Raw genomic sequence first — 23,478 nt, forward strand, 5'->3', positions numbered from 1 at the left:
TTGATTATCAGCTCGTCTTCATCCCTGAAACTGAAAATAAAACACCTGAACCATTTAGTTTAAAACAAACTGTTTTATTGTAATACAGTCGACAGAGAAACACCTGCTGTTCATCCAGTTATAAACAAACAAAACAAAATAAACTTAACTTACACAGGCATTCTTTAAAAGGTCAGTGGTTTAGTATGCTGCTGTAGCAGGGTGGGGGTTTGGGTTGGGACGGGGGTGGGGGGTGGGGGGGGTAACAACATTTACTAGTTCTCTAGATTTGGCCTGATCAAACACGATCATCAACATAAGCATAGAGACCCTACAATGTCGAATAAAATTCAATTGGAATTGACCTTTTTTCATGTTTTGTGTCAACAACATATAACATTCTCTTGAACCACATATATGCACTGTATTCACATTTTGCAAAGAGAAAGGAGAAAATGTGATCACCTCATTTCATTATATACTTAACAACAGGTCCTGCCTTGGATTCATTAAAGAAAGAAAATAAATTGAAGCTTTTCTTTAATCTTCTTTAGCTTTTTTCTTTTTTTAAAACACAATACTGTGGCTTTAGCATGATGCTTTCAAGCACTCACATAATAAATGGAAACATTTTCCATCCACTTGGATGTGGGATGTGGCAGGTAAAATACTTTGTCATACAAGTTTCTTTTGTTGGTGTTGGCTTGTTCTGCAGGAGATGAGGAAACCTGGGAGGGATAAAGTGACAGACGAGTAAAGTTGCACAAAGACAAACAAATGGCATGTTAGATGGAGAAATCTGTCATCTGAGCAGTGCCATCTACAGAGTATCCCTTTTCAAATGTTTAATTCAGATACATGTACAGTTCTGTACAAGGAATAGAATTTCTATGACAATCCAGCTGAATTATCACTGTATTATCTGCTCAAGCAAAGAGGCCCTGAACCTAAACAAGACCAGATTGTTCTATAAACATCCTGTCCATTCTGTAAAACCCCAAACGTGGCTTGGATGTGAAATAGGGAACTGTATTAATTACTGTACACAACAAAATGCCCAAGCTCCACATTCTCCTCCCCACAAATGCTGCAACATAAGAGATGGAATCAGACTCAGGTGGGATGGGTTTGCTCTCTTTGGTGCGTGTAAAGAATCGGTGTGGGCTTGGTTTAAGTCCAGTTTGTAACATGCACATTGATTTCCGCACTTGTAGCATTTCCGCAACCGTATCACAGAGGGATGGGCTCATGGAGTCAATGCTGATCTGACAGTAAGTGGGAGGAGGGAAGGTGCGTTGGGCTCTTGGCAGTGGCTTTGGTCGCTGCAGGGTGTGTGGGTGTTGGAGTCGAGGTGGTTTATGGGGAGTCCAGACGGAGTAGTAGAAGTGTTGTTCTTGTTGTTCCTGTTGGTGATGATGGGTTTCTTTATGATCGTTTCCTTCTGCCTTCCAGGTTTCTGAAGTTGGATGGCCTGATCTTCATCTCAGCAAACTCGATTGAATGCTCGTGGCCTTTCCAGTGGAACCAGTTCACACCCTGGAGGAGGAGACAGGGAAATGACAGACGAATTAGAGACAGAGCCAGTGGCCAAAACGCATCAGAGAGGAAAATGCTGTAAGGATGTGAAAGTGTAGCGTCTAAAGAGGTTTTCACTTGAATCTGATTAATCTGACGTGCTAAATAGACTATTTCATATATCCATGTATAGGATATTCAGTCAGTTACAAATGTTTTTGGTATACAGGTGTTTATTTTATTTATGTGCATTGGAGCGACACAAAAAAAGCAGAAGAAAAAAGCCAAAATTGATCAATTGATTGATTGGTTGAATTAATATTTCTTCATTTAAAAACCATACATGCACTATGTTATCTCAAACAAAAATGCAACATTTTTTGGTAAAAAACTGTACATAAAGTTAAAATAATGAAAATAAACACTTGATAATAAAAATGTCTAAAAATTACAAAAACTAAAGAAATGCTGTAATTAATCATGATTAATCACAGCTGAGTGATGTGATTAACTAGATTAATTTTTTTAATCTATTAACAGGGGTCTTAAAAAGTCTTAAAAAGTCTAAAATCCAATAATTTGAATTTAAGGCCTAAAAAATGTCTAAAATTCTCTTAAAATCTCATCAAATCACTTAAATACGATTTTTAAAGGTCTTAAAAATGTATTATTAATGTATGATTACAACGGAATCGCGGAGTTGGCCAATAAAAACAGAATTTACAATTTAATGCGGAGATCGCGGAACTTGAATGAAATGCTGTGTTTTTTTAGAAAGAGGAACGTATATCCGAGGAATATGTCCCTGAGGGAACACTAAAGCAGGGCACAACTTGTCCCTCACTCACCCCGCCCCCTCCTACAATAACAGCATGTCAAAGCGGCTGCACGAAACACCCGCAAACATCACGTAGCCCCATACGGGCCCGTACCATTGGACTTAATGTTGAACCTTCAAGAAAACTCATCTGTGCTTTGAGTTATTTTACCTCACCACACCACCTGAGCGGTGTGCCTCACCTCACGCGAGGCACACCGCTCACCCTTAGGAGGCTCAAAATCAAGTCGGACGGATTCGAGATTTTATGAAGTCCTGCAGTCTAAATGATGTTAAATTCAAGTGACAGCTTAATAATTCATCCTGTAGATACTGTAGTTCCCTTTGGTTGCTTGACGTGCCAATACATGTCTGTATTAATGTAGCGCTCTGATATGAGGCAGATGGACAGCGAGGATGGAGAGAGATGAGGAGAGAACCGTTACAGTCAGGAGTAGAACAATGCAGCATCAAACTGCATGGACTGTTACAGACTGTGAGAGTAAAGAAAAGTTTAGGTAACAGGTTTACTATTAACCATTTAACTTTAATGTGACCTTCTTATTAAGTTACTATCACTCTGTGTTTGAGAGAACAGAAGGATTTCTTCATTTGCATTATAAATATCAGCTAGGATGTGATTATACACATGGATGTGTCTTAAAATGTTGGAAATATCTGACTGTTACACTGGTTATAATTATTTTATATCAGGGTTATCCAATCATCGGATTGTGGGCCAACTGTGACCCCATTCAATAAATTTAAGGTTATTTCTATTTAATTAGTAAACATTTGATTCATTCAAGACACTCTTTTTTCTGGTAAAATTAGTGGAAAGGTTAAAAACGGAATTCCAAAAAACATTATAATGGAAAAAACGGAATTTGGCAAAAAATAAAACAGATTTCATAGGGCCCTACATATGCTTTGCAAGTAATTCTGGACTTCTGATTTTCCTTCATGGCTTTTTTACTTTTTTGCCAGTATGGATGTGAAATGGGTCTTAAATGGTTTTTATTATGGGCTTTAAAAAAGTCTTAAAAAGTCTTAAATTTGACTTGTTGAAACCTGCAGAGATCCTGTATTTATAAAGCTGGTCTGTATTTAAACAGCAAGTCAATAACCATTAGTTAAGACAGTAGAAAAATCTAAAACTACACCAAAACAGTTTTGAATGTAAAATAATGGACTTTTAAGTGATAAAAGGGGTGTGATTAATCGTGATTAACTACAGAAATTCTGAGATAAACTGCAATTTTGAATTTTAATCCTTTGGCAGCCTTAACATTAAAAAATGCCTTCACCCTGATCTGTGAAACTCTCCCTTTTATGAAATGTGATGTATAAAACTGTACCTTGCTGTGACTGTTATCTCCATATCGTCCCATGAGATTGACACGGTGGCAGTTTTTATACCAGAAAGCTCCCTTGTAGGACAGGGCACAGTTGGTGACAGCGATGTCGTTGTCGTGGTCGTAGGTGGAGAATGGACGGCCATGATGGTAGGTCATTGAGTCGCCTGCAAAGACAGGGCAGAAAGAAAATTCAACAAATAAATCATGTGGTACTTTTTTACAGCTTTCAAGCTTACATTTAAAGGAAAATAGATTTGTGTAATTCATCAAAGCTGGATTTATTCAGGAAAAAATAACACATGTAGTCCCAAATTTCCTACTCAATTCATGAAAACTAAACAATAAGAAATTGTGTATTTTTCCTTGTAAAAGAAATCAATGTGAAGTGACCTGCTGTTCCGCTGTATCCTCCTACATGGACCTTGTAGCGTGTTCGTGGTTCAGACACAGAGAATTTGTCATACTGAGCGTAAGCTGTTTCTCCCTTATCTCTGAGGTCGACCCGCAGCTCATACTGGCCTCCAGCTGTTATCTTATGAAGGTTGGACAGACCTGAGAAAGGAGAGCAGTTATAAAAACAGGAGCCAAGCGTACATTTACACGTTATGATTACAGAACAAACAATTTAAAAAATGAAATAGTTTCAGTCCTGTTCTGAACAGTGTACTATGTCTGCCTTTGTCTACGAGCACGTGAAGCCAGCGGGTCAGAGGCCCCTAGGAAGACAGCAGTGTAGCTGCTGGTTTCATACCATTTTTTTAGGAGAAAGACCTTTTTTAATCTTAATTTATGACATTTTTTTATATTCTTTCAAAAATTATTAGAGGGCAATACACAAATTTGGTAAGAATGGTCCTCATTTATCAAACCAGTGCAGATTTTAGTGTAGAAGTTGTTTTACGACAAAGTCCACGTGCGTTTTATGAAACCTGCGTATCTGCCCAATAACAGTGTACGACTGAGCGTGTGTCCATAAATACGGCAGCTGAAAACAATCATCATTTAAAACTATAGACTGTAAAAAGAACTGGACAAAGCCTGTGTGACGTCAGCTGTCTGCTTACAATAGGCAGACTCAAACAGCTTTTGAAGCCAATCCACGGCCGCTTCCGTATTGAAATCCCTGTCTTAACCGAACTTTGGATCAACCTAACTGCAGACAAGCTCGACTTCCTGTCAGCTAGCAAGCATTCTGGTCTACAGAAACGTAGCTTCTGCCTGTCGAGCTATCTGTCAATCAGATGAGACGTGCCAATCAGTCCACAGTGAGGTTTTTCCTAACTATAATCTAAACTACTGTGATACAAAAAAATTAATTCCCCATACAGTGAGAGCACATGAAGACCTAAGCTAATGAGACACGTTTGGTTTTTTGAACCAGTTTGTTTCTTGTTTGGCGGCTTTTTAAAGAAGTCATGAACACTTTAAAGAAACCCTGCATGATCAGACAAGTTCATTTTGTTGAATAGATATTTGTATCTCTAGTGTGTATATTGAACTAAAAACTCACTAGATATCTGCATTTTGAGTAAATTGGAGTTTATAAACTCACCAGGAGGCCATCATGTTTTGGTCCATGCTGGTAGTGTGACATCACATCACAACGCTTCCTGTGCAGTAACCACTGTTTCAGACGTTTTTTCTGCTTGCAGCTGTTGCTGCCATAACAGCTTCATACCAGACACTAGTTTGCTGCGTGTTGGTTTTGTCTCCCTGCTGTCAAAGCTCTGTCATTCCTCCTAAGTTTTACTCAGTGAACCTCCCTACAAGTGACTGGATTCTGTGTATAGTGGAAGCATGCTGGGAGCTTTTCAAAATGAAAGCATTATGTACATACAAAGGGAGTTTCTCCAAAGAAATGCTAAACCGTGCTTTCATACTGTGATGACCTATACCTGAACAGGGTGTGCAGATGGTTGAGTGGTTTAAGGCGCTACCTATGTACTAGGCAGCCTGGGGCCCTTAACTGCATGTCTCTTCCCACTCTCTTGCTTGTTTCCGAGTCTATCCACTGCCTTTCCTCTGTCCAAAAAATGTATGAAAACGCCCAAAAATAAATAATAAAAAAAACCTTTACCTGAATGGTGTGGAAACAGAAAGCTGCATAAAGAGTAGACGTTTGGGGTGCAACTTTATTAAACAGATGCATTTTAGCTCATGGCCTTCATCTTGTTCATCACGAAATGGATTTCAAACATATTCTACTGATGTGGATTTAAATATTTGCTACAACATGGTACATATGGCTCTGTATTCATCATTTTCCTGTCTAGATGGACAGATAACTTCTCATTGTGCAAATATAAAATAGAAGAGACCTCAAATTTGCAGCCCTCTGAGATGCAGCCCTAACATTGGCTGCCAGTCTGAAACAGCGGTTACTGCATAGAAATGGCGAGGAGCGCTATGGCTAAGTGACATCACAGTACCAGTGCAGACCAAAACATGGCGGCCGGCCTCCTGGTGAGTTCATAAACTCCAAGTTACTTAAAATGCTTTTATCTAGTGAGTGTTTTGGTTCAATATAAGGTGCATAACAAATGTATTAGACCACCCTAACCCTAACCAAAGTAAGGTTTATGCCACAGCTGCCCTAAATTAACAGCATTGGTAATTACCAAAATCATTTTCTATGTTTCTGCAATGGTTAATACACCAGTATGTAGAAGCTCTTTAACCCAAATGATATTTTTAATGCTAAAATAGAATTATTATTGTTATCCATGAATTTTCAAATTTACTGATTTACAAAAAAAAAAAAAAAAAATAGTAAAGCACATTAATATTTCTTGATTAATATTCAAATTATAGTTATTTACTTGCATTCCTGAACAGAAAAAATGAGTGTTGAATTAGTGGTTTAATGTTATGCTTGATTCATTTCTGACTTCTCAGAGAAGCCCAGTGAATTCGGTTGAAATCTCTCATTCCTGTTCAAAACGGTTACACGTGGAGAGCTCACTGAAAATGAAAGAGTCAACATTAAAGCACTTCATGATGCTGGATGGTCTCTGTGACAGATATGACAGGTGGTCTAATAAATTTGTTAAGCACTGTACATACTAGAGATACAAATATCCAACAAGATGAACTTGTCTGATCATGCAGGGTTCCTTTTAACATTTTTTTCAGCTGAACACTGAGGTATCTGACTGAATTAAGATAAAACACATCAGTGCTGGTGTTATTTTTGACAGTTGCACCAAACTGAAAAAAAAATATGCATTTTACAACTTTTAATTAGCTCAAACCAACATCTGCTTTAAAAAATCTTGTCTGAGAAGGCAGTGCTTATGTGATGTACCGATGGTAGGTTTCTACTTTATCATCACATTTCTGAAGATCTCATGTAACAGTTATCTTTAAAGTAGGTTATCAGACACCTGATGACTTTGGTGAGGACTACCCCACCATCTTCATGTTAACTAATGTTTGAACAAGCTGTTTACCCCTGTTCTTCTGCTGGTCAACTACCAGTTACCATCTATGAGCTAGAAACCATGCTATTATTGTGTTCTCTACAGTGAAGTGCTGCATATTAACAGTTGAATACATAGATTACTTTGTGTGCGATGATGTTTGCTCATAATTACCCAGCCAGAACTCATCATTCATGTCACCAAAGCCAGCAGTGTAATTCTTCCAGTTGCGGAAAAACTCCAATTTCCCACTCTGACGTCTGAGGAAAACCTGCAGGTCAGAGGACAGAAGTGAGACATTTACCCACATTTATTTTCAAAAGCCAATGAACATCAAGCAAGCACTCTATTTCAACTGAAAAATCAAAAAATAATAGAAAACTTAATTTGTTTGTTAAGACTCAAATGTATTATACAGCAGCATTACCAAAGAAAAATCAATTTTTCATTTTCCATTTAGTCAGTATGAATTCATATTAAACTACATTTTGTCAAATGGTTATATTTTGCAAACTGCAGCTGTTTGCATAAAGTAACACTACTTTGAAAATATAAGTCAACATCCATCTATACACCCAGCAGACAGCAGCAATTTTATTCATTCAGACTTTTGGATAACAGACTATCTAAACTTCACTTAAACCTTATTTTGATACATGTGTGTTTAATTCATCATGGCTAAATGTGATCACAAGCTAATTACTAATGTGTGGGGCTTTGATAGGTGACTGTACAGTGGCCCAGCAGGTTCATTTTCTTTGCTCAGAAACAAATGTCTGCTGTGTCACTTTCCTTTCTATGACAGACATCGTTAAAACCAATGAGCCTCATTTAGCCATTCCTAAGACCCTCTTACACAGTTTTAAAGAAGATTCTGACATTCAGCAAAGTTTTCTTCTTTCTTTTTTGTTCTTAGTTATGAATAAAATCTCAGAGAACTCCAGAGAACTCTGACATTTGAATGCTGATATGTAAGGTTATACAGATAATCCTGAAATCATCAGCTCTCAGATGTGTTTTACATTAAGAATGGCAATAAAAGAGAATTTGAAATTCTAGTTTATTGCAGTTTTTTTTTAACATGAAGAAATACATATAAATTATATGCAAAATACACAACTTAAATATGGTCAGTTATTAATTAAACATGCAGTCTTTATTTTTAGCTGCAAAATATTAAGTTACGAATATAAATGTGGCACGTTTCAGAGTTTTATGGTTAGACACTTCTTTAAAGCAGTGGTTCTCAACCTTTTCAGCCCCGGACCCCCAAAATAAAGCTGCCAGAGACCGGGGACCCCAACTGTACCTGAAGGTGGCATTCAAGAATAGTCATGTGGAGACAAGGCCACCCATTAGGGGGGAAAACTGGGAGAGCTTTCTGGGGCCCAGCCAAACCGGGGTCCAGCAAAATCATGGTCCATTGTAAAGTTAAGCTGTGGTATTTTATATTTAACCTGAATAATAACCACTCTTATCAAAGACACAATTTTAATTCATTTGTGTAGTAAGGAGCCCTCTTAAAAATGTAAATCCTTTTGTTAAATACAGAAGTAGAATATGTTAAAAATACCTAAAATGGGTTAGTAATGGCAAAAAATAGATAAAAGTGGCAAAATACCAAAACAAATGGCAAAAATGGGTCAAAGTGGAAATAATGGGTACATTAAGTGGTAAAAGGGGGTTAAAAAGTGGCAAAAATTGGGATGAAAAATTGATATAAACCAGCAAAAAACGGTTAGCTGAGGCAGAAAAAGTCAGAAACTGGCAAAAATGGGCATATCACATTGTGAAATTTGTCTTAAAAAGTGGTAAAAGGGGTTAATCGCTGCAATAATGCGTCAACAGAGTCAACAATAGGCAGAGAGTGGCAAGATTTGGTTTAGAAGTGGCAAACACAGGCAGAAAAAAAGTGGTGGAAAGGGTTCAGACATGTTCTTATTTTTTTTAAGGCATCTGGAGACACCCTCTCAGTGTCTTGTGACCCCCAATGGGGTCCTGACCCCAAGGTTGAGAACTCCTGCTTTAAAACACTAAAAACCCATCTTCACACACAGATGTTCCATCATTTTAAACAGCCAGGTTTTAGAATTAATGTTAGTTTTAATAAATACTCACGATGAGAAAAAATAGATGAAAACAATTGGCAATAAGAATATTTAATGTAGGATGTAGATTACTCTTATTACTGAGCACGAATATGAAAAATCCGAGTAAGATCTCAGTGAATGATGTTATTAGACTCACTGTTAGTCTGTTAATATTTATTAGGATGCTTGCTGGCCGGTTACTTACGATCCATCCACCTCCATCCGTGGTCATGTCACAGTACACCTGAATGGGCTGGCTCTCATCTCCACCCACATAGATGGTATACACATCAGACGTGGTGTCACCATTCAGCAGGGCCTGAGAACAGTCTTTAGGATGTCTGTAGAGTACACCAGCTACACGAACACAAAGAAACACAACCATCAGTGCCCCAGAAAAGCCCAGCATGTAGTGAAAGACAGGTCATGGACCCCAGGCTGGGAACCAGTGGTCTACAATTTTCACTTCTTTAATAACTGAGCAACTTCCCATAAATGTTCCTTTTTTAAAACACATACAATTGAGATTTTTGATATATTTTCATTAAAACACACTAGGAACACACTGAAACCAGTCCCATGTTAGTATGGTCCACTTACTGGTAGTGAAAACAGTCGTGATGACTCGGCTTCTCTTTGGACCAGCAATAGCCTGCAGCTTGACAGAGTACTCTGTGGATGCGCTGAGCTGGGCCATGTTATAGGAGACTGCAGTAGGACTCAGGACCACCTCCTAGATTAAAGAGAAGCCCAAAGATTTTATTACCAAACAGAGTTCAGAATGGCTTGTACAAGCGTTTAATCAGATCTGTGGACTTCTGGACCCACCCGGACTGTGCCTTCTGCAGACTCAAAGCTGAGTATGTAGCCCGTGATGTCAGCGCGAGGAGGCTTCCAAGTCAGCAGACCGCTCTCAGTCTGGATGTTACTGGCTGCCAGGTCCTGTGGGGCGTCCACATCTGAAACACAGCAGCATTTTAGGTGATTTCATATGTTACAAAATCAGATATTTTGTCATTCCCTGTGAGCTGCTGCTCACATTCATTTAGGATGGCAGGATAGAGTTCTGTTAGACCAGTGTTACTCAACCCTGCTCAACCAAAGAGCCGAATTGTTGAAAAATACCTTTGCAAGAGCCACAATCTGAGTGGTGAAAGTGGCAAAAACTGGTTGAAGTAGCAATAAGTTAAAATTGTCCAAAAGTGGCAAAAACCTGGTAAAAAAATTAGAGAAAAAATGGGTGAAAACCAGTCAAGAGTTGCAAAAATGGGCAAAAAGGGAGGAAACAAGAAGTATTTAATGACAAAAGGTAGCTTTCATGGGTGAAACGTGGTGAAAGATGGTCCAAAAGTGGCAAAAACATGGCAAAAAAAGGAAACAAATGGTATTTTATAGCAAAATGTAGCTTAAATGGGCTAAAAATGGTGAAAAGGGCAAAATGTGAAAAAAGGGGCTGAAAGAAGAAACAAAAATGGGAAAAAGAGAGGAAACAAGTCATATTTAATGGCAAAGGCAGCTTAAATGGGTGAAAGTGGTGAAAAATGGTGAAAAGGGGCAAAAATGGGCAAAAATTGTCAGAAGGAAGTGTCAAAAATGGTCAAAAGAAGTTGGAAAAAAAGTGGTATTTAACAGCAAAGACAGCTAAATTTAATCAAAAAATGGCATAAATGGTACAATTAAGTTTGACAATAAAGCCTTCTGTATAAGTCTAGGAAACAAACTGATGAATGTGATTCATTTCTGAGGTCAAAGTTTCACTTTTCTAAGGTTTTCTTGGGAAATAATATTACAAATTAGGACACAAAACAGCCAAAAATCCTCACAAAAGAGACACACGTTGAGTATTACTGGGTTGGGGATAAGCTGCAATAAAAACAGCTAAGATCTGTGTGTTTTTTTTTTAAGTTTAACACACATTCAAGCCTGATAAAACTTTTTTTTTTTTAAATCTTTTTTTTTTAAATGAAACACACCTTATTATAGTGGCCTTCATGATAAACTTTACTCAGATGATCTTATTTGCCTTTAAAAATGTGCCGAACTATGATAAAAGTTAAGAGATGAGGGCATAAAGAGATAAATATCTACATGACTATCTTAACTGATGTTTATAATCATCAAAATAAGGTGTACAGACTCCATGATAATGGTTTTTTTTTTAATATTTCAAAAGCACTCAAATAAAGCAGACTTCAGAAACTGTACAACCTTAATTTGATGACTAGGTGTAGTTATTTTAGACGTCTGTAGAATCCCTCATGTACACAGTAATAACCGTGGCACTTTAAAGCAGGAGTCCTCACCAGTGGTGAACACAGTTGTAGTGGCTGCACTCTTGGCCAAGTCCCTCACAGCATAGACTTTAACTGTGTAGAAGGTTGCAGGGGTCAGAGAGCTCATTTCAAACTCCACCACGTTTCCTGAGACACGCTCCATCACTGGAGCCACTGGAACAAAACAATCAGACACACTGAGGATAAGCAGGATGAAAATGACTGAAACTTTTTTAACCCTCCTGTCGTGTTTCAGCCAACACTCATTATGTTCCCGGTCACATCTGACATTTACATTTTCTAAACTGTGGCACAAAATCACAACTTTTAGTTCCCAGTCAAAACTGACCAGTATGATTTACATAGTAAAAAATACAAGCCAAAATCTACACAGGAAAAACACAACTGTATTACTAAAGAGCAGAAGAAGCCGATGGGTCTCTCTTCTCTGCCTCTCCAGCTAACTTTTCTTCTTTGTGTGCTTGTTTTGCTGGCGTTTTCCTCTTCTTCGCTGGTTAATAGCAGTGAGAAAACATTCACACGACTGCTCACTATGAGGGTAAATACTTGTCACACTTGTTTGATTTTTTAAATGTTTCAGACGTATTCCTCGTGTGACTACGTGCACCAAATCCTGACCCTCAAACTGGGAACATTTTAAGACGAATACAAATCACTACTCATATCACTTAAAAAGCTCACAGAAAGCTCAGTGCACAAAAGTGTAGTCATCTTTAGCTTATGACATCAAAGATTTCATTATCTTAATGTTCCCTTTTTCTATTTTTATGGACTTTACTAGCGAAAAGCATGTTTTAAACAAGTTCTTTATGCTAACGCGGTAACTTTCAGTCTTTAATCCCAAAAAGAAGAAAGTTAACAAAAATACTTCAAGTTTAAAGTTGCACTTAAAAATGTGGCCAGTCACTGCCCTGCTTCATGTGATGTTCCTAATAGTTTTCAGTGCTTTTACCTTAACATTAGTACTCATTCATGTATCTGTGTGCTGTGTCTGTGTTAGATTTGCACGTGTTTAGATCGGGTACCTGAGTCGGCGCTGTACGTGATGACATATCCGTCCACTGTAGCGATGGCAGGCTGCCACAGCAGCAGAGCTTCCGTGTCGGTGATGTTTACTGCAGTCAGACCGCGGGGCTTATCCAGAGCTGGAACATGCACAGGGACACACATTTAGCTTTTAGCCTCATGGAAATTATAGAGCCAACAGAGCATTTTACCTTTCCCCAAAAAAGTACAAGTTCTCTAAAATAATTCTCTAAATCAGTGTTACTCAACCCTGCTCAACCAAAGAGCCAAACTGTTGAAAAATACCTTTACTTAAGCCTCATCTGAGTAGTGAGAAGGGGCAAAAATGGGTTAGAGTGGCAATAAAATAACTGAGAAGTGGCAACAATGGTAAAAAAAGTGACAAAAACTGGGTGAAAAGTAGCAAAAATTGGCTAAAGTGGCAATGGAAATAAGTTAAAGGTGGAAAAACAGTCAAGAATGGCAAAAGGTGGGCAAAAAGGAGCAAAAATTGGTTCAAAGAAGTTAAAGGTGGTAAAAGTGGCAAAAACTGGGTTAAAGTGGCAATAAAAATGAGTTAACATTTGTAACAATGGTCAATAGAAAATGGGTGAAATAGGGCAAATGTGGTCAAAAAGTGGCAAAATGACTGAAAAGTGTCAAAAATTGGTCAAAGTGGCAGTAAAACTAAGTTAGAGGGGGCAAAAAAATGGTCAAAAAAGTGACAAAGAATGGGTGTGAATTGACAAAAGGTGGCAAAAAACAGGTGAGAATGTGGCAAAATGGGTATAAAATGGCAAAAACTGGGTGAAAAGAAGCAAAAATTGGTTAAAGTGGCAATGAAAATAAGTTAAAGGTGGCAAAATGGTCAAAAAAGTGGCAAAAATGTGCAAAAGGAGCAAAAATGAGTTTAAAAAAAAAGTTGTAAAAGGTTAACTGGGTTAAAGTAGCAATAAAAATAAGTTAGAAAAAAGTCTAAACGAACATCCAAACCTAGGTGGGCAGGTGCTGAGCCAAAAAAGAGACTGACATGGAACAGAAAGACGACTCGCACACTGCTGGGCTCCAAAAATATAATTATTTACTGCACCAACGTGACGTTACGAGCCGAGTAGCTCTTCATCAGACTAAAGTGACAAGTGCAGAGCGCCTCATTATAAACAGGTGAAGGTAATCACATAGACAATCAAATGATCTGATTTAAGAATCATCACATGAACATGTTTCAAGGGCAAACAAAAAACCAGTCGACATACAACCCAGTGGTTATGTGCGATATTTACACTTTCAAATGCTCAAGATATAGTGCTTACTTGTTAACCTCATTATAGAGATAAGTAAAATGTAACAAGTCCTGCACATGTTACAAATGTGACTGCACATTTCACACAGGTAAACAGGCTAACATCTTACACTGCAGTCTCATAAAGCTGTGTAACCCAGCCAATGCACATCTGTACTGTTAGTCCTCATAATAACAAACATTTATGGTTGTATGAGGTTCACATACCTGTGGTGACGCTGTCCGATCCAGGCTCACTCTCCCTCTGACCTTTAACAGCAACCACGGTGACCTCATAGGTGACCCCAGGGGTCAGGTTGGGCAGCACAGTCTGAGACTCAGAGCCATCTACTGTTAGTGTCTTTGCAGTACCTGACAGACGACAAGAGAGAAGACTTAGGTGATTGTAACAAGAAAAAATACATTCTTTCAACAACGGGGTCAAAGTGTACAGAAATGTGATGCCGGGAGACCGTTAACTGCTATCTAAAAAGGATTTTTCAAGCTTTATGTTATGTTTTTAGTTGAGCGATAGGACAGAGGATAGAGTCTGAAACTGGGGAGGGAGAGAGGAAAAAGCCACAGGCTGCCTGTGAACCAATCCCCCACCGAAGGGTCAGCGCTCTTTTTTAACCCCACGTCCTCATATACCTGTTTGTTCAAATACATTTTTTCTCATGTGTTTGGCAGTTTATAATGGAAGTCATAAGATTAACTGGTTCACTGGTTTCAAAGCATTATGGTGCTTTTGATTTTAACAAGCATTTAAAAAAGGCTCAAAGATACATTATATTGCCAAAAGTATTCGCTCACCTGCCTTGACTCTCATATAAACTTAAGTGACATCTCATTCTTAATCCATAGGGTTTAATATGACGTCCATCCACCATCTTCACCTATAACAGCTTCAACTCTTCTGGGAAGGCTTTCCACAATGTTTAGAAGTTTGTTAATGGGAATTTTTGACCATTCTTCTAGAAATGCATTTGTCAGGTCACACACTGATGTTGGACGAGAAGGCCTGGCTCTCAGTCTCCACTCTAATTCATCCCAAAGGTGTTCTAGTGGGTTTAGGTCAGGACTCTGTGCAGGCCAGTCAAGTTCATCTACACCAAACTCTCTCATCCATGTCTTTATGGACCTTACTTTGTGCACTGGTGCACAGTCATGTTGGAACAGGAAGGGGCCATCCCCAAACTGTTCCCACAAAGAAGGGAGCATGGAATTGTCCAAAATCTCCTGGTATGCTGAAACATTCAGAGTTCCTTTCACTGGAACTAAGGGGCCAAGCCCAGCTCCTGAAAAACAAGCCCACACCATAATCCTCCCTCCACCAAACTTTACACTTGGCACAATGCAGTCAGACAAGTACCGTTCTCCTGGCAACCGCCAAACTCAGACTCCTCCATCAGATTGCCAGATGGAGAAGCGTGATTGGTCACTCCAGAGAACATGTCTCCACTGCTCTAGAGTCCAGTGGTGGCATGCTTTACACCACTGCATCCGACGCTTTGTATTGCACTTGGTGATTTATGGCTTGGATGCAGCTGCTCGGCCATGGGAACCCATTCCATGAAGCTCTCCACGCACTGTTCTTGAGCTAATCTGAAGGCCACATGAAGTTTGGAGGTCTGCGATTGACTCTGCAGAAAGTTGGCCACCTCTGCGCATCCGCTGACCCTGCTCTGTCATTTTACGTGGCCTACCACTTGGTGGCTGAGTTGCTGTCTTTCCCAACTGCTCCCACTTTGCTATAACACCACTGACAGTTGACTGTGGAATATTTAGGAGTGAGGAAATTTCACCACTGGACTTGTTGCACAGGTGGCATCCTATCACAGTACCACGCTGGAATTCACTGAGCTCCTGAGAGCGACCCATTCTTTCACAAATGTTTGTAGAAACAGACTGCATGCCTAGGCGCTTGATTTTTTTTTACACCTTTTTACACCTCTGTTTTAAGAGGCGCTAAAAATGAGAGGTAGGGTAAAAGTAAAAAAAAAAAAGTTTGCAAAATGGTTTAGGTTGTCAAAAGAAGTGGCACAAATGGGTAGCAAATTGGTTAAGTTGGTTAAAAATAACACAAATTAATAATTTCAACACCAATTTCAACCCAGTAATAGCTTGCCATGCTTTTCAGCTCTTAATGAGGTAACTGTGAGCCAGGATGCCAGCACCAATGCTACTGATCCAACACACATGCACTGATATCATCAATAAATCACATCTTGGGAGGTCCCATTCTCTGGGGTTTTTCAGGGGTCCAGCCAGATCTGTGGCCATGCCTGGTCAAAGTTCTTGCCATAAAGTTGTAGTAATAATAACTGCTCTAATTCAGGGGTTTTCAACCTTTCAGCCCGCAACCACCAAAACAAAAGTGTCAGAGATCGGGGACCCCCTCTGCACATTCAAGAGTAGTCATGTGGAGACAAGGCCGCCAATTAGGGGGAGAAAAATGGCCAAGCCAAACCAGGAGCAAGTAAATCATGGTCCATTGTAAAGTTAAGATGTGGTATTTTGTATTTAACATGAATCATAACCTATCTTATCCAAGAAACAAATATCTTTTTAATTCACTTTTACAGTAAGTAGCAGAATTAAAATACATTGGAAACTGGAGTTTAAAAGTTGCAGAAATGGGTTAGAAGAGCCAAAAAATGGATAAAAGTGGAAGTGGATATTAAGAGATAAAAGGGGATTAAAAAGGAGGATTAAAAAGGGGATTAAACAGTGGCTAAAATGGCATTAAAGTGGCAAAAACAGGAAATTTGGAGAAATGGGATGAAAAATTGATGTAAACTGGCAAAAAAGAGTTAGCTGAGACAGAAATAGGCAGAAACCAGTTACCACCTTTTTCTGCCTGCTTATGCCACTTCTAAACCAAATCTTGCCACTTTCTGCCTTATGTTGCCTCTGCTGACCCATTATTGCCTCTACCATGGCTCTAAAATGGGTCAATAATGGCAAAAAATGCAGGGAAGGGTGGTGAAATTAGAGTTTAAAAGTAGCAGAAATGGGTTAGAAGTGCCAAAATTTGGATAAAAGTGTCAGAAACATAACCAAATATGGCTAAAATGGGTTAAAGTGGCAAAAACGGACATATAAAGTGGTAAAAGGGGATTTGAAAAAAATGGCTGAAATTGTATTAAAGTATTAAAAACAGGTGGAAATTTGGTGAAATGGGATGAAAAATTGATATAAATTTGCAAAAAATGGTTGACTGAGGCAGAAAAAGGTAGAAAAGGGTTAAACTGGATAAAAATGGGCATTTTAATAGTAAAATCTGGCAAAAAAAAGTGGTAAAGAGGGGTTAATAGTGGCAATAATGTCAACAGAGCCAACAATATGCAGAGAGTGGCAAGAACAGGCAGAAAAAAAAGTGGTGGAAAGTGTTTAAAACTGAAAAAAAAAAACATGGTTTAAGTGGCAAAAATGTATTTAAAGTTGGCAAAATTGATGGGGAAAAAAGGGAAGACAATGGGTTGAAATCTGGTAAAACTGGTGTAAAGTGGCAACAGTATAAATTTAAAAAATATTCTTAGTTTTTTTAAGGCATCTGGAGACCCCCTCTTAGTGTCTCGCGCCCCAAACCTTGAGAACCAGTGCTCTAACTGTATGTTCTTGTTATTCTATTTTTTTTAATTCCCCTTGTGGGACTAATTGAGGTGTATCTTATTTTATTCCATCATTCATACCAATTAAGCCAAAAAAAATTAAGATCTGATTTTTGGTCCATATTTCCCAGCTATAGCAGAATCAACAGATGTGTTTTTAAACAAACAGCTGCTTACGTCTGGATGCTGGGGACCTCGATGACTCACTGATTTCTTGAGAACTTGATTACTGTATCATGATGGCAACTTAATTTATTAAAACTGAAAAAGCCTGATGTTTCAGGGCTCTTATTGTTATTTTTATTACTATTTTCATTACAGTTATTACTGCTGCTAATAATTCTTAATAATTCCTAAGCCCCTCATTAAATAGAAGTATCCATAACTCGTCACTAGGGGGCAGTATCAGCCAACAGTCAAAGCATAGAACCAGCTGAGTAGATAAAGCGGCACATGTCTATCCTGGGAAGGATCTCAATAACGACACGAGAATATGCAAATACTTAGCCCCACATCTACCTATCAGCAGAGATTAAAACTTTACATGTATTTTTTTTTTTAAGGAAATCACTGAGTTTAGAAGTTTGCTGTATTTCTGTAAATGTGGCTGTCTTCTGATTGAGTTTATCCTTTAGAGAACTTCATGGAGTTAAGTGACTGTGCAACAATAAAAGACCTTTGTGGGATACTTACCTCCATGAGCAGGCACATAGGTGACCCTGTAGCTGTCCACCCGGGCTCGTGGCACCACCCAGTGCACGGTGGCAGATGTGTCCGTGACATCAGAGAAGCGGATGCCTTTAGGCGGGCCGAGGTCTGGCACAAAAAAGAGGGAGGCAAGGACAGACAAAAAAAAAAAAAAAAAAAAAAGGTTTAGTCAACATGTGTACTTTCTTCTGAGCTGGTGAGGACTGCAGTGATGGGCATTTTATTTTCTGCTTTAGAGTGAAGCAGCAGACAAAAAGGCACACATATGTGGTTATTGCAGACAGGAGAGTTCCACCACTGAAAGGCACTGGTTTTAGGACAGAGCAGAGGGGAGAGAGAGCGTCAAAGAGAGAGGTAGACAGACAAAGGGGGCCAGGGGAGGCCCGGGCTCACAGACAGCGACCCTTCCCCGGCTAACAGCGAGCCACAGTATCTTGCGTGACAGACCTGAGGAGATTAACTTGCCCCCATTTCATGGCAACACAAAAGTGAAACATGCGCCACGCAACCCAAGAGTAAAGCCTTTGCCCCCAGGGAGGACAGGGGGCACAGCCATAGACACCCGTTCTATTGGACGCAGACAACACCCCCCCCCCACAACACATACACACATACACAAAAAATTACAAAGAGCCACTCTGACACATGGGGCCAGGCAGTCAAAAAAGACAACATTTGGAGGACGACTGGAAGACCACACAAAGAAAGGAGCAGGATGACGATCTGAGTGGAGGCTGATATGAGTTTTCAATGCCCTTCTGATAGCTCAGTCTGAGGCTGATATGATGCAGATTTTCAAACCCATGACAGTTCATCTTATGATAGAAAGTTAGCAGAAATGAGAGTTTGATTCAGCATTTTAATTTGAATCAAAATAAACTGAGAAAACAACGTCTTTTCTGTCTGCTTAGAGCATCTCTGCAGACAGCAGTGGTTCATGCCAAATAGTCTAGCAAAGCTCCTAACAGTACGATTGAGACGTGTCAGAGAAGGAAGACTGCTTTAACTTTTTATAAGCTATTTATCAGTGAATGTGAATTTAGGAAAGGCTTTGCTGTGTCTTTAATAGTCATCAGCTCTGCATTTTCATGGTTAAAGATAGATATCAATGCTTTTATGAGTCCAAATCCAAAAAAGCTGCAGCCAGTCTCCTCATGACCCAGACATTTAGACCAGTGGTTCTCACCGTTGGGGTCACAAGACACTGAGAGGGGGTCTCCTGATACCTTAAAAAATGAGGAAGATTTTTACATTTACATTCTTGTCAGTCAACCCGATGTCATCACTTTTTCCCCACCAATTTTGCTAACTTTAAATACATTTTTGACACTTAAAACCCATTTTTTGTCAGTTTAAACCATTTCCACCACTTTTTTTCTGCCTGTTTTTGCCACTTCTAAACCAAATCTAGCCACTCTCTGCCTATTGTTGGCTCTGCTGACACATTATTGCCATTATTATTGCCCTCTTTACTACTCTTTACACCACATTTGACAATTTGATATGCCCATTTTTGCCAGTTGAACCAATTTCTGCCTATTTCTGCCTCACTTAACCGTTTTTTTGCAAATTTATATCAATTTTTCATCCCATTTCATCAAATTTCCACCTGTTTTTACTACTTTAATGCGATTTCTTTTTTAATCCCCTTTTACCACTTAACCCTTTACCTTCTGAGCCGGCACCGGCGCTGCGTTTTATGTGTCTGGAGTATTATTACCGTGACTCTGTCAAAGTTTGTCAGATCAGAAAAATTTCAATGGTGTTGGAAAGCTGAGAATTGTGGGCATGCACACATATATTGTTCATTACAGTACCTGCAACCATATGACGTAGGCATTCATAGCAAAACACCGGAAGTATTACGAGACCGCTACACGGATTCTCAACACTGTAACTCCTTGAAAGTTTGCTCAATCTAAAAAAATTCCAACACTGACAGAGAGCTGAGAATCTGTGCTTTCAATTTTTTTCAATTTTTTTGCAATATAATGTGTGGTATATATATTATGGTAATGTCGAACAGCACCATGAAAATGGCAGCTTTGTCAGAAGACGAGTGAGAAAGGAGAGTGAAGGAAGAGAGTAAAAGGAGAGCGAGCGAGAGTGGTGTTTTGTTTTCAAAAAATAGCGTTAGATAGTGGCATTTGTGCGTGTCTGTCATGTGCAATAACAGTATATTACTTGAGAATGTTGACAATGCATTTTTCCACCTTTATTTGCACTATTTGTCACCTATGTATATAGTTATCTTTTGCACTGTGTTTTGCACATCCAGAGTCCTAGACTCAAAAAATGACTGCTGATTGTTCCAAACATGTATAGGTTCACATTTCAAATGTCCAATCAAAACTTCATGAGCAATAACAACATTTCTTCTCATAAAAGCCATGAAAGACAAATCTGTTTTTGTGTTTTTCTTCTTTTACACTGCTGACAATTTAGCCATTTTTGGTTATTGTTCCGCCACTTCTATCCAATTTTTGGCACCTCTAACCCACTTCTGCTACCTTTAAACTTCAATTTCACCACCTTTCCCTGCATTTTTTGCCATTATTAACCCATTTTAGAGCCATGGTAAAGGCAATAATGGGTCAGCAGAGGCAACAGAAGGCAGAAAGTGGCAAAAGCAGGCAGAAAAGGTGGTAGAAAGGGTTTTAAATGGACAAAAAAAGGGTTTTTATTTGCAAAAAAGTTCTAAAAATGGTGTTACGAGTGATGAAACGGGTTGATATTTGGAAAAACTGGTTTAAAGTGGCAACAGTGCAATTTTAAAAATATACATAGCTTTTTTTAAGACCCCCTCTCAGTGTCTCATGCCCCCCCCCAAAGTTGTGAACCACCGCTTTAAAGTAGTGATGCTTGAAACGTAGCTGCTTCATATCATTTATATCAAACCCATTTTTAAAAGAAGGGGGATCATCGGAAACCATATGTCAGCCATGTTCTGATGCAGCAGCAGTCTGTAGCCCTGGGATCAGCAGCATGTGGTCTCTCTGACTCCACAGTACCGGGTCCATCCTGTAAACCTGGTTTTGATGAAGGACCCCATGCTGCTTTCTGCTGGAACCACTCAAGAGCACCGATACAAAGGTTTGAAATACCGAACACCCAACAAACAGCTGTTGACACGAGGTAAACAATGAAGCCAGAACAGGACACCAGTGACTAACAGATAGACTTTGGGTTAACTCTCAGAAATTTAGACTGTTATGATTCTGTTACCAGGTTAGTCAACGAGACAGCTGGTATAAAGACAAATGTTAGCTCACATGTATTAAAGACCTTTGTCATGCTGTTACCATAGAGACATCCACATTTAACATTGACCACGTAGATAAGATCGCAGCAGTTAAGATGTCAGCTCATGTTTCTTGACTCCATCCTTTCACTGTGTACCTGTTCTGACCTGCTCCATTACAGACTTGGAGCGTTTCCCCAAAATGAGCCCAAAGATCTCCACTCTGTACTCCGTGTCCTCGCTGAGATCTGTGACAGCTGTGCTTCGCTCCTCCCCACCCAGCACCAGCTCTCTCGGTTGGCCTGGGCCCTCGGTCTCGCTGACCATTATGACAAAAGTGTCAAAGGCGTCCTCTTCAGCCGTCCAAGACAGCCTAAAGCTGTCCGGGGTGATGTCGGAGACTAGGAGAGCCTGCACCAATGGTTCAGCCTCTGAGCAACAAGGAAAAGTGCTTTGACATTTAAGGAATCTGAAGAGTTTATCAGTCAATATGTAAATACCAGCATTAGTCGTTTAAACGAAGAGTTTGCAGGACAGAAAGCAAAGAGTTTTACTGCATTCTTAAGAAAAAATTCAGAGGAAATGAACAGTAGGAAACATGCTTAAAGCAAAAAACAAACAAAAAATCATATCTTGTATAGAGTAGTAGCTGTTTCAATCACAATGTTAGAGAGTAAAAAGATATCTTGTTCTAAAGGACTGGGTGCTCCTGTCTGTTGTACTGGAAATTCATAAATCCAGGTCTAATTATGACAAGAAGCCTTTTTGCTTATTCAGCAATAAATGCCAAGCAAACAACTTCTGGATATTACCGTTTAGATTATTCAGTATCAGAACTTTCTGGGTTAACTATTGATTAATCTTTTTAAAAGCACAATTCATAACTGATTTTAACACTAGAATCGCCATGGATCTCTACATACCTAAAACAGTCAACGGGTCAAATTTACCTGTCGTTTAAGTGCTTTGATTTTCATATATAGCGCTGATCGAGGACTGTTAGTTAACCACTGACACTGAACAGCTTTTCAACCACAGATAGCCAACTAGATCACTGTTGGAAGATAATCCGTCATCTAGAAAATCGTCTTTGGACTGATTGCTAATCCTTAAACTTTCTCATCACCGTATTCTTCTTCATTAAAAGCACTGAGATTACCTTTTGACATTTATCAATGGTAAATGTCTTTTTTCCCAGTTGTATCCATGTTAAAGGTTGATCTATTGATTTCTGATTAGGCATGGTTGCAATAGAGAGAGGATATTTCCATTGCGGCATCTATTTATTGCTGGTATGAAATAAAACAGTAGGAAAATCAAGGCTTTCTTATGGGGTAAATTTGAACTGCATGGTGGTTCTAGATATATATCCATAGCAAAATGTAGGTTTAGATTATTTTTTATGACCCCAGGTGCTATTTGACAGACTTTTAGGAAAAGTCAAAGACTGATAGTCTTTAAAACTGTACCCACATCAAGTAAGATACAATTAAAGAACAGAAATTTAAGTTATATTTTTAACTTTTTAGGTCATTATTTTGAATTTTAGCTCATATTCTGACATTTTCAACTCGTAACTTCGGCTTTTTAATCCCATACTTTGACCTATTAGACTCACAATTCAAAATTTCAAGTCACATTTTGACTTTTAAACTCATGATTTAACTTTTTCTCCTATTTTGACATAAAAAATTCTTTATTTAACTTTTTATATCATATTTTGACCATTTAGATTCACAATTTAAAATTTAAAGTCCTATTTTACCTTTTCAACTCATTATCTTGGCTTTTAAATCCCATATTTTGTCCTTTTAAAATCATGATTTCATTTTTTTCTCATATTTTGACATTTATAATTTCTTAATTTTGACTTTTTCTATCATATTTTGACTGTTTAGATTCACAATTTTAAATTTAAGTCATATTTTAACTTTATTTTTTTCATTTATTTGAATTTTATCTCATATTTTGACATTTTCAACTCGTATCTTTGCCTTTTAATCCCATATTTTGACCTATCAGACTCACAGTTCAAAATTTCAAGTCACTTGTTGAATTTTAAACTCATGATTTATTTTTTTTTTCATATTTTGAAATTCAAAATTCTTAATTTTGACTTTTTATATGATATTTTGACTGTTTAGATTCACAATTCT

The 23,478-nt window shown here is 38.6% G+C and overlaps 1 protein-coding gene across 3 annotated transcripts in view; it reads right to left on the bottom strand.

The window, feature by feature from the left end:
• Positions 1–223: 223 nt before the first annotated feature.
• The window catches only part of tnc (tenascin C), a 91,067-nt gene continuing 67,812 nt past the window's right edge, over positions 224–23,478 (bottom strand). For 2 of the 3 annotated variants that reach the window (XM_041786607.1, XM_041786606.1), the window contains 11 exons: positions 18,067–18,189; positions 13,988–14,131; positions 12,498–12,617; positions 11,482–11,625; positions 10,007–10,137; positions 9,779–9,911; positions 9,384–9,535; positions 7,263–7,359; positions 4,060–4,221; positions 3,670–3,833; positions 224–1,515 (listed from right to left, as the gene is read on the bottom strand). In XM_041786607.1, the coding sequence (XP_041642541.1) occupies positions 1,405–1,515; positions 3,670–3,833; positions 4,060–4,221; positions 7,263–7,359; positions 9,384–9,535; positions 9,779–9,911; positions 10,007–10,137; positions 11,482–11,625; positions 12,498–12,617; positions 13,988–14,131; positions 18,067–18,189 (1,481 nt within the window). In that variant the 3' untranslated portion in view covers positions 224–1,404. Of the gene's footprint in view, positions 1,516–3,669; positions 3,834–4,059; positions 4,222–7,262; positions 7,360–9,383; positions 9,536–9,778; positions 9,912–10,006; positions 10,138–11,481; positions 11,626–12,497; positions 12,618–13,987; positions 14,132–18,066; positions 18,190–21,480; positions 21,754–23,478 lie in introns of all 3 variants that reach the window. The other variant, XM_041786605.1, reaches the window with a different exon arrangement.

Source organism: Cheilinus undulatus, linkage group 5, assembly GCF_018320785.1.
Source record: "Cheilinus undulatus linkage group 5, ASM1832078v1, whole genome shotgun sequence".
NCBI lineage: Eukaryota > Metazoa > Chordata > Actinopteri > Labriformes > Labridae > Cheilinus > Cheilinus undulatus.